This window comes from Hydra vulgaris, chromosome 06 (assembly GCF_038396675.1).
Source record: "Hydra vulgaris chromosome 06, alternate assembly HydraT2T_AEP".
NCBI classification, from domain to species: Eukaryota; Metazoa; Cnidaria; class Hydrozoa; order Anthoathecata; family Hydridae; genus Hydra; species Hydra vulgaris.
Window position 1 is genome coordinate 31,569,460 of NC_088925.1, and position 13,021 is coordinate 31,582,480.

At 26.9% G+C, this 13,021-nt stretch overlaps 1 protein-coding gene across 1 annotated transcript in view; it reads left to right on the forward strand.

Annotated features, from left to right (window-relative positions):
- Positions 1-13,021, forward strand: part of LOC100208387 (ephrin type-B receptor 1-B-like) — a gene marked incomplete at its 5' end in the record, with an annotated part of 88,047 nt that overhangs the window by 977 nt on the left and 74,049 nt on the right. Inside the window, 2 exon segments of the mRNA NM_001309653.1 lie at positions 220-375; positions 637-924. Of these exon segments, the coding sequence (NP_001296582.1) occupies positions 220-375; positions 637-924 (444 nt within the window).

Sequence of the window (13,021 nt, forward strand, 5' to 3'; positions counted from 1 at the left end):
TCGAAATATAGTAAATACTTTTAAATAAAGCAAAATGATAATTAAAAATGTTTAAGCATATTCATTGTTTATATAAAAATAATGTTCCAGGTCATTTATTTTTATTATCTTCACTTTAATATCTTCTGTTTTTACCGTTCCTTTTGTCATAGCTATTATTATATTATTTTATACATAAATAGTGTTGATCAGTAATATAATCATATTTTAATGATTTAGCATGCAAAGATGGGTATTTTAAGAATAAAGTTGGAAACTATATATGTAAAAAGTGTGGTTTAAATTCAAAATCTGTACTGGGTATTTCATGCACATGTAATGAAGGATTTTACAGATTTCATGGAAACGAAACTAATAGTGCAGCAATATGTTACAGTAAATTTATTTTATTTACCATAAAATAAAAATATTTTGTTGAAGTTTTCATTAGCCTTTTTAACTAATTTTTTTATTATTTTGTTGAAGTTTTCATTAGGCTTTTCAACTAATTTTTTTATTATTTTGTTGAAGTTTTCATTAGGCTTTTTAACTAATTTTTTTATTATTTTGTTGAAGTTTTCATTAGGCTTTTTAACTAATTTTTTTATTATTTTTATGGTATATATTTTTCATTACACAATTTTTTTTTTTTTTCAGAAGCACCATCTCGAGTACAAAATGTAACAGTACATAATATTACAGTACAATCAGCTACACTGTCATGGATAGTTCCAATAGACCATTTTGTTGACTATTTCTTTATAAATTGCACAAACTGTCCTTCACAAAATTTTATACTAAGAAATATCTCACAAAATTACATTTTTATTGATGGATTAAATTCATATACAAAATACGATGTTGTAATAGAAAGTAGAAATAATGTATCAGCATTTATTGGAAAAGTTATTGCCACTTATGTTCAATTCCAAACTAAGATAAAAGGTTTCTCTTACAAATTAGTTTTTTTTTTATTAATTGAGGTATTTTTTTTATAGTAATTATTTCATTTTTTAAAACCAATATATAAACAATTAAAGTTAACCATTTGGTTTACTCAATGTTCCTAGCTGACCAAATATTAAAAATGTTTTAAAAAGTAGTTGAAATTAAGTCGTATATATATATGCATGTACTTCCTCTATGTGTTTTCAAATTATTTTTTTTAAACTTATTCACTCCTATTAAAGCTTTAAGCAACCACTATTAAGTTAGGAGTTACTAAACAAAAAGAAAATACCACCAAGGTGTTAGCCTGAAATTTTTTTTTTTACTGCGTTATTGCAATATTGGGAATATTCTTATTGTTTTACAAAATATTAGGAAAATCAATTGTGCTATCACTTCAAAAAAAAGGTCATTAAATTCAATGACTTTTCAAATTTTCAATGAATTTTCTTTTTCTTTTTTTTTGAAGTAACAGAACTAGTAATACAACTTTTCTTGTTAAAGAGCAAGGAAATGGTTGACAGATGACTTGAAAAGTTGTTCAGTCACAAAAACATGAATGGAAGAGAAAATAGAATGAACATAAGTTTTTGTGTTTTGCCTTTTTATTTGTGTAAAGTTTGTTTTTATTTGAGCTGTTTTGCTAATTATATTCATTTTTGTTTGATCTTGTTATTGAGTGTTTTAATATTTTTTTATCTTATTATTTATTATTTATTGTCTTATTTTTTTTTTAAATTAATTTAATTTAAGCATGCTTTTATTATTATTGCTGTTAATTTTTTTGTTTGTTTGTTTATTTTATTTAGGTGTCACTCCAATGACTAGTTTTTAACTATATGAGTGACACCTAACCTAATTTTTTAAAATTATAAAAACTTGTAATTTTTTAATTTTTGGTTGAATAAATAACAATAATAATGAAGAGAGTTCCAAAGCATTGCGTGGAGAAAAACTTGATAAATAAAAAATTCAAGAGTATAAAGGGACAGAAAGGATGCAACTAAGCTGAATGGCGAGTCAAGTAAATTAAAAATGAGTTTTAATTGATGGAATTTAAGATAATAGCTTGAAGCGTCCATGATAGTATTTGTAAAAAAGAGTAAGAGATGCAATCTTACAACAATAGAAGAATGGCTCATGCTTGGCAGATAAACCAGATCCAACTATATTTACAATGCATTTTTATGATTAAAGGTTAACATTTGATGCATTTGTCTAAGAGAGAAAAGAGAAAGAGCAACCTTAAAAGAACCTGCCTAAATCTAACAAGAGCATTCTTTACAGGGACGAATAAGAGATTTGTAGAGGTAGAGAATGGAGTTAAAAGTAGAATAGCAAGCCCAATGAAATAGAGAAGTAACCTTAGCAGATACTAACTTTGCAATGGATTGTATATATGGTTTTCATGAGAATCTTTAGTGAATTATAACTCAAGAAAATGTTAAATGAGATAGCAAGTTGTTTGCAGTAAATAACTGATTTTTGTTGGTGTTGAAATTCACACGCTACTTCAAACCCCAAGCTGATACAGAAAAGAGATTAGATTCAAGATCAGCTGCCAGTTCTAAGCATTCGAAAAGAGAAAAGCTTCTGTCAAAACAGGAGTATAAAGTTGAGTTGTCAGCAAATAGAATCACTTTAGATGTAAGATTGTCATCAATTAAGAAGATCATTAATGTAAATAAGAAACAATATAAGAACAAGGATGCAATTCCCCAGAAAATACTGGAAATGAAGAAAAAAGTTGGTTTTTGAGTATAACTTTAAATACTGTGAAAGTACTAATGTCATCAAAAAATTGATTTAATAATCTTCAAAACTTTCCTAGGTACTCCATATGAAACAAGTTTATGGAGAAAGACCAACATGCTAAACTTTATTGAAAGCTTTTGATATGTCAAGAGCAATAGGCCTTGCCCCACAGCCTCCATTTGATGCATGATCAAATCTTTCGGTTACAGCAGTTAGCAAGTTAGCTGTAGAATGAGGAAATTAAAATATTTATTAATTACCAGAAAGTAACTTATTAGACTCAAGAAGAGATGTTAAAACTTTATTGAATAAAGACTCAAAGACCTTGCTAATAATAGATAGTAGACTGATCTGACAATAGTTAGAAGGATCAGAATGTTCTCCAGAGTTTTTAAAAAGTTAGATGTCACTTGTTTTTTATTTAAAATTTAAATATTAGGTGTCACTTAGATGTCCAGCAGGAAAACAAGATTGAGTTAAACATACACTTGATAAATAGTTTAGAGAGAATTGAAAAAAGTTATAGAGAACACTTTTGTAAGACTGTGATAGGAATGTTATCTGTTAGTTCCTTTTGTTACAATGTTGCAAAATGCAAATTGATTTGAACTTTCTGCCTTGAGAAAAAATTTTTAGGGTATGGTAATATTCAAACAGGCGGTCACCTTTGCATAGATTCCAAAATCTAACTATTATGTCCGTCTAAGAAAATTTGATTTTTGTATAAATCTCAAAAACAGACTGTTATGTCTATGTACGAAAAAGTGAAAAATTAATTTTTCTAAAGACAAAAATAATATACAACTCTAAACCATGTTTTACAAAAAAATAACCCATGTTTTACAACAACAAAAAGTTTAGATGCTCTAAATTTATTGATTCAAAATAGAAGATTATTTGTTAAGATTACTGAAAACAAAGCAAAAAAAATTTAATATATAAATAATTCTTAACATATTATTTTATTTGAATATACCCAAGTGAGTGATTGTGGCGGGCAATAAATTGATCAACATAGAAAAAAACAGCATGTGTTTGGGAGATCCACATAGGAGCATCTGAACTCAACAATCTTTAAAGAGTAGTTATGTTCAATGTCACATGATAAAACAAAAGTTATTCTACCAAGACCCAATTTGTTCAGTACCTGCTTGACATTTTCATAGTTTTCAGGAAAATTTTCTGAGATTGCAATTATTATTTGCTCCTTAACTCCAATGTCTTTTGTGGAAGATGGAGAAAAAAGCTTCTTAGATGGAGGAGACTTATTCTCTCTTGGAATTCACAGAATTCCAAGAGACTTTCAAGAAACTACCACCTCCATCCAATCCAACTTTAATGATATATTCTGATCCTGTGCCCCTCATCTCAATTATAGTTCTACTCAGTACCTCAGTCTTTGCTAAAGACTGAGGTACTGAGTCCTATAGACTCCTTACTTAGTATAGACTCCTCAGTCTATACTAAAAGCCTTTTTGACTCTGAGGTGTTACTTTTTATTGTATACAAATGTTTGAAGTAACAAACAAATCAGAGAGATGTTTTCCTTGTGAATCAAACTTAGCTCGAAAGTTTTTTTTCCACAATTCTCAGTGAATTCACTTGTTCACTTGATTTAGGGTTGATGCAAATTTGTTTACACTACAGTTTGACAATCCAGTCTGGCTTTAAGCATGCAGCCGGAAATATTTCTTTATGTTTGGAGGGTCCTGAAAAAAAATATTTTTAGTAAAGCTTTTGTATTTTTCTTTGGTAGATTCTTGGATACACACTTCTTAAAGCTTTAATTAACTCTTTTTAAATATTCATAAATTTTTAAATTTAAAAATTTTCAACCCAAAAAATTCATTACCTGGAACCACAGGAAGAGGTTTTCCTTTTTCTTGATTCAGCCTTATAGTACCATAAGGTGAAGGAGTCTTGTTTGAAATCACCAAAGCAGCTACTTTTTCAGCTGTAACATAGTCTTTTGTGGCGACATTCAACAACAACAACATTCAACAACAACAACATTCAGCAAATTCTGTCTAAGCGTTTGTTTGGTGCAACTATGAGAAAAACCTCTATCAATAATAGAAAAGCATGTTGAACTTCTGCTGATTGTTCTATTTAGGATTAACTATTTGGGCAGTGCTAACTGGTAGAGGATTATTGAGTTTTGTCTTTCCAATGCAACAAATCAAGCAGTCGCATGTTGACTCTAAAATTCTGCAGTTTTACTTTTTCTTTTAAATTGCATTTTGGCAATATCTACTTAATTTTTATTTTCCATTTATTTTACATTTTATAAAGTTTTTTGTTCATTAAATAAAAAATATATATATATATATATATATATATATATATATATATATATATATATATATATATATATATATATATATCCAAAATTTCTTTTTAGCACAAAAAATGTAAATATTTTAATAAACAAGACAAACTTTTTAATTAATAAAACCATTTTATTTTTAATTCTAAACAATACATGTTTCGACTATCAATAGTCATCTTCAGTTGAAGTTTAATTTTTAAAATTTGTTTAAATACCTATATAGGTGATTTTTTAATAACAATACAAAATGTAATTATCTGTGTTTAAACTATTAATTTAATTACAAAAATACAACAAAAACTATTATAAGAATAACAAGTCATACTAAAAAACAAATAGGAAGTGATGAAAGAATAGTATAATAAAAAAAATACATAGAAAGTAATAACTAAACAAAAAGTGTCAATTGGACATGGTTGACCTGTTTGTTCATACCAGGTTTTAACCATTCTATAAACATGCTTTCTTTAAGTTTTAATTCGAACTTATTAGATGCTGAATCTAAAACGGAAAAACACTTTTCATTTAATTGCATAAAAGAATTTTCATTACCATGGAGATGTTTATAGATATGTGATTTTTTGTCTCTCTTATAATGTTCAGTTATCCGTGTCTATTTATTATTCCGCTAGAGTTCAAATCGTTCGTGGTCTACAAATTCATATGTGCAGGATGTAACTTCTGTTATATAGGAGAAACTACTCGCCATCTCAAGAAGATAAAATATATATATGTGTGTGTGTATATATCTATATATTTACCCAGGTCACTGATTCCCTGTTAGTGGAACGCTGATGTAACGCTTACGTATTAATCATGCGCTTATGTATTAATCAAGTTATTTTATTTTAAAGCGCGTTAATTACTTTAAAAATATCATGCATCAAAACAAATTCATTTTATTTAAACTTTTTTAACTTACAGATTTACAATATTGTGTGGTGTAGTGGTTAATAAATTGGAACGTAGTGCCTGCACTCTGGATTCAATTTCTATTGGAATCTATTTTCGTTTTTTTTTAGAATTTTTTTTTACAAAATACGCTTAAAACTGTTTAACTCTAGCGTGGGTTGTAGTCAAATGCACATTTTCAAACAGCTGTTTTAGCATAATTTCAATAGGATTTAATATGCTGAATTGAGATTTACTAGGTCGGCAATTTTTGAAGCCTAATTACACTGAAAGTTTTTGTTTTTATCGATGACTGACAGTATTATTTTCTAATAAGGCCGATTTTCACTGATTTTTTTTTTTCAACTTTGAGATATAAAGTTTTTGCTGACAACAATTAAAAATTAATAAATGGGTGGGGGTGGGGTCTTTTTAAGCATGGGGTGGGTGGGACTCAAGAGTAATATAGTTTATAAAGGAATTCTTTAATGAATTTTTTTAACTTAGAATTTTTTATTTTTAACATTTGTTTTAAGTCATTTAGATTTTTAATTTTTATTCTTTTTCACTTATAAACACTCATTAGTTATGCATAATATAAGATTTATTTGCCTTCACCGGCTTCACTTCACTTCTCAAAAAAATGATCATTTACAAGTGTAAAAAGTTGCACACGGGTGCCACGGGCACCCGTGAATTTTCTAGTATTCTAGTAAACATGTATATATATTTATATATATATATATATATATACATATTTATATATATATATATTTATATATATATATTTATATATATATATATATATATATATATATATTTATATATATTAGGGTGTCCCAAAAAACAACATTTTTGAAAATATATGCAGAGATCCCTTTAATGTGTTCTATCTAATACAAAAACACTAGATTTAAAATTTTTTTGAATAAAAAATATTTTAAGGGGTCCCTCAAGACCCTCAAATATTTAATAGGTCCCTAATATTTTCAAAAAAAAATTTTTCAAAAATATGTCAACCTGGTACTCAAATGAAGCGAAATAATATAAAAATTTCAAAAATAATAAAAAATTGTTATTTTTGTTTTTATTACATGAAAAATTACGTTTTTTAACAAAAAACAATAAAATGCATTTTTTATGTATTTTTTTGATTATTTTGATAAGTTAAAATTTTTCCAAATTAAATATTATATTTCAAAAATAATATTTAATCTGGAAATATTTTAACTTATTTATCAAAATTGTCATAAAAATACATAAAAAATGCATTTTTTTTGTTTTGTTAAAAAACGTAATTTTTCATATAATAAAACCAAAAATAACAATTCTATATTATTTTTGAAATTTTTATATTATTTCGCTTCATTTTAGTACCAGGTTGACATATTTTTGAAAAATTTTTTTTGAAAATATTAGGGACCCATTAAAATATTTTTCATTCAAAAAAATTTTAAATCTAGTGTTTTTGTATTAGATAGAACACATTAAGGGGGTCTCTGCGTATATTTTTCAAAAATGTTGTTTTTTGGGACACCCTAATATACATATATATCAATGATATATTAAAAATAACTAGATGTCTAACTTCTGCGTATTTTTTGAAGCAACATTCGGCCATTATGGGGGGCAAATTTAAAAAATAATAAATCATGGTTGATTGTCGTAACAGATAATATTCGATATTTAATATTCAAAATTTATAAATCATGGTTAATTCTTTTGCTGCAGCTGGTTGCACAAATAGAGCAATGAAAAACGACAACAGAGCATTTCATAAATTTCCAATTAATAATAGCGAACTCTGTAAAAGGTGGATTGTTGCTATAAAACGTGAAACATTTATTCCTACTGAGCACAGCCGCATATGTAGTGATCACTTTTTACCTTCAGATTACAGTATACCTGATTTTAATAACAAGCCTAAATTAAAACCTTTTTCTGTGCCATCTATTATTATTGTTTCAAAGCCAAAAGTCAAAAGAAAGTTTAGTTCTATAACGCCACAAAAAAATAAAAAGATACTCATTAAAAAAGTTTCAGAAACAGGCAGTCACCATCACATCGATTTCCATTCGGATATAAGTGATAACAATAATGTTGCTGCTAATAGTAACGAAATTTATATCAATAGTGTTATTTTAGAAACAACAGAGAGTATTGATTGCCAGGTGGATATAGATAGTAGCTTTAATATTATCGAAAGTAGTAACAAAATTATTAATGATGAATACTATTATTTCTAAAAGTATATTATTGACAAATGCAAGTCCAACTAAAGCAAAATTAAAGGCAAAAATTAAAATTCTTAAACAAAAGTTGCGACGAAAAAAAATAAAAATAAATTCATTAAAGGTTATGCTAAAAAATCTAAGCAAAAAAAAAATTGTTTCTGAAGATGCTGCTAATATTCTTTGTGAAAACTTTAGTGGATTGACTTTTGATATTATAAAAAATCAGTTTAAAAACAATCCCTCACTTCCAAAGGGGCATAGGTATACTGATGAAATTAAAAAATTTGCAATAACTCTGCATTTTTACTCACCTAAAGCATACTATTTTCTACGGCCTATACTCCATTTACCTGCTTCAAGCTCTCTAGCCAACTGGACTTCCTCTGTAGATTGTGAACCTGGTTTTTTTGAAGATGTTTTAAGTTATATTAGTATAAAAGCAGAGACTGACATTAGTTATAAAGGTTGTGCATTAATTATAGATGCAATGGCAATCAAAACATCAATTCTAAACAATAAAAAGACAGGTCGATTCATTGTATTTACAGATTATGGAAAAGATATTGTTGCAATTGAACCAGATATACCAGCTACAGAAGCATTGGTATTTATGCTGTTAGGATTACAAGGTCATTGGAAAACACCTATTGCTATATACTGTGTAGTAAAATAACAGCTGAAAACCTTTCATGTCTTATTAAAAAAGCATTAACAGTTTCCTCTGATAAAAAAATAAATGTACGTACCATTACATTTGATGGTGTAAATGTTAACTTTAATTCTGTTGCATCATTAGTATGTACATTTGGGAAAAGACAAGAAAAAATTAATGGAAGATTTACTTTTGAAGGCTATAGTCACTACTTGTATGTAAGCCCTGACCCAAGTCATATGCTAAAATTAGCTAGAAATGCGTTATGTGATTTAGAGGTACTTAAGGATTGTGATGGAAAATACATTAAATGGAGTTATATAAAAGCTTTATATGAAATACAGGAAAAAGAAGGATTAAAATTTGCAAATAAAATCTCAATAAAACATTTATTTTCAGCATCACAAAATGAATGTTAAGTTTGCTGCACAAACACTTAGTAGTTCAGTTGCAGATGCAATTGAATTTCTGATGTTTTCCAAACATCCAAATTTTAAGCATGCTGAAGGAACTATAAATTTTATAAGGGTCATTGACAAATTATTTGATATGCTGAACTCTAAAAATCTTTTTTTAAAATCGTATAAGAAAGCTCTTTTTTTGAATGATTATCCTTATGGGAATGCAACTTTTGATCAAATAATAAACTACTTATCAAAGTTGACAGATGCTAATGGTACTCCATTATTAAAACATAGGAGAAAAACCTTTGTATTAGGGTTAATTGTGGCTGCAAAAAGTCTTCAACGCTTAGCCTATGAGCTTTTAACTTTAAATGTTCATCCTTTTAAATTTTGCCTAACATACAAATTTTCACAAGATCATCTTGAGTTACTGTTCTCTTGTATTCGTGGAATGAATGGATTTAATAATAATCCAGATGCCCTTCAACTTAAGTCATCTTTAAAAAGAATTATTTTGCGCAATTCTGAGCTGAGCACGAACACGATGCTGAGCATGAAGCTGTCACTGAAGACATGCATTCCACACAACTGATAAAAATGTTAGCAAATGACTTTTTTAAAATCAGACTGCAAAGATATGGCCAATTATATACAGAAAAAGTTTTAAAAAAATCAGTGATTGGTCTACGTCAACAATCTAATAAATTAATTACATTCAAAGGTTTATAACATAAATATAAAATAAACAATATAAAAGGTTAATAAATTACTTAAAAATTCAGTTATGTGTGTGAAAATATTATAAATAAAAATATTAAATTAAATTTTATTAACTGTTACTTTTCTTGATTTGTTTATTAAATTGAAAGACTCGTATTTCAAAGGAAAGATATTCTTTATATACCTGAATACCTATGGAGCTTTTTTTGTATTGAAAACCTTACTAGATTATAACATCACATTGAATTAAATTTATTTAATTATTGACGGTAAATCAATTATAGAAAAAAGTAATAATGATTTTTATGATAACAAGAAGTTTTTAACCATAAATAAAATTCTAACATTTCTAGAAGGAACCTCTAAGTTGTGTCACACAGAGCTTAGTTAATAATCAAAACAGTTTTATAAAATCTTTCTTTGCAAGTTTTGACTCTGTTTACCTTGCAGTTATGTTAGAATACGTCCTAGCATTACTGCAGAGGGTAATTAATGACTAACAGGTGCATAAAATGTTAATAGATTATAGATTAAAATCCAACTAAAGTATGATTTTGAAATGTTTAACAAAAAAAATGCATATTTTACTTAATTATTAAATTTTAAATCAAAATAACATCAAATTTTTCAGATATCTGTGTATCAATTTTTTATTGATTACATTAAATTAAACAATCTTAAGCTTCGTATTTGTTTTGTTTTGATAAATAGTGTGAAGATTTTGCCCCCCATAATGGCCAATTTTTGCTTCACTTTTTCTTATGCCGATTTATGGTAGTTAGACATCTAGTTATTTTTAATATATCATTGATATATATATATATATACATATATATATATATACATATATATATATATATATACATATATATATATATATATATATATATATATATATATATATATATATATATATATATATATATATATACATATATATATATATATATATATACATATATATATATATATATATATATATATATATATATATATATATATATATATATATATGATATATATATTTATTGATTTGCTGGTCAGTATTTTCTTTACCTAATAAAGGACACATGGTAAATTTTTACTAAGAGACAACCTCCCATATCAATACATTGAGCAGTAAAATAATCACAAAGTAGATTTGAAGCTATACTAATTAAAGAAATGTTTGGAAAATCAACTCATAGCATAACCTCTGTAGTTTGGTAACAATAATCTGGTAATTGCAATACAGTTTTCTTAATAAGCATTTGTGTTATGGGTTATATATTGTTATGTGTTATATTATTTCAAATATATTTCCAACATGAAAGACTTCACAATGTGATATTTTTTTGCAACAATTGCTTGTTGACTTTATGCTGGATACGGCGCTGATATAGCCTAATAAGTCCTCTACAAGTACAATATTTTATTCAGCACAGTCATTGACACATTCAATTAGCTTTATAAACTTTTTAAATATATGAAATATTTGGTTGACATCGCTCTTGATTCACTTTTTCAATTTTTCAAAAGGAATCTTAGCTGCCTTGAGCAGAATCCAGCCCTGTGAACCTAGAAGTTCACTAAGCTCTGTAGACCCACTAATAACCAATAGCTTTTATAATTAAAAACTGCTCTGGAACATCACACTATTTTAATTTCTACAACAATTTCTTAACTTCCTGTTGAAAATTATTGTAGGCTAGGATCAGCATAACTAACTGTTCTATTAAATATCAAACATGGTGCTAGATGGTGATAAAAAAAGCCTGTCTTAGTTCTGGTTTAAAGGCAGTCAACTTCATTGAAGTGGGTTTGTCCTTCAAAGCATATAGAAATAAAGAATGCCACCATCTTTACCATCTTCTTTTCCTTATTCATTACGTAGGCTACCATCTCATTTATACTCAGGATCAGCAAGAGCCATGAGCTATGAGAATAAATTATTAAGTAAAACTTGAAAATATATTTTTTTCTTAAAACAAAAATTATTATACTTGAAAATGTAAAAGAGATAATATACTTGAACTGTGGCTGGCTTTGTGGCAAGCTTGAGGTTAAAGAAAATGAAATTCTGAGATACCTACTTCCATATTAAAGAAAACTAGTTCATAGAGCTTTTTATAGTCTGTTCTTTTAAATATCTCTGTGTTCAATGCCCTCTTGCTAAACTTCAGTGCCTCCCTTGCAATTTTGTTCAAGGATGCTCCAATCAAACCTGATAATCTCCTCATTTTAATTATTACCTTAACATTTTTATTTATTTATTATTGTTTGTTTGTTTTTTAATTATATTTATGCATTTAATTATTTGTTTGTTTTTGATTTATTTACGTGTTTATTTACATCTAAAAACTTTATTATTTGTTATGTAACAACAGAAGGAATAAATAGTTCTCTATAACTAGCCTTATTTCACTCATCCATTAAAAAAGAAGCACTTCTATAATTGGAATCTTTACATGATCTGCCTTTGCAAATAAGATCTGGAAACCTTTGAAAACAAGCTGCAAAAATAAGCTTAGTAGATTTAAACTTTAAGGACCTGTGTGATTTTCTAATCTGTATATATCTGAGCACATTTTCAATGCTGCAGGCCTTGTTAAGAAGTGTTGCACTTATTTGAATTTTACGTACAATTTCACCTACGTAATAAGCCATTTACATTACACCAAAACTTTTTTCAATTATTTAAACAGTCTTTAAAAATAGTTTATGAAGAAACATTAAGCAGTAATTAATTGTAAAAGATATTTGCTTGTAAAAATTATTTTTTTATTAGATATAAAAAATAAATAGTTAAATAATTTTTTTTTCTGCTTTCCGTTTTTTAAAAAAGTTAACATTAGAATTAAATATTGATAAATATAAATTTATTTTATTAAATTTAATTTGAATTTTATTTTAATTTTAAAACGCTCTATTTTACAATTTTTTTTTACTGCTAAAATTTCCAAACTATGTTAAAGAAAATTCTTTTTCACTTCATTCTATTATCTCCTAATGAGGGTACAGCTCTAAAACTCAGTTTTATGGTTCTGAGGCCGGCTGGCTAATCAGGTTTCCCGAACTCTATGGTAGCTCTCAGAGAAGCTGATTCCATCAACAGCTTTGAAATATCCGA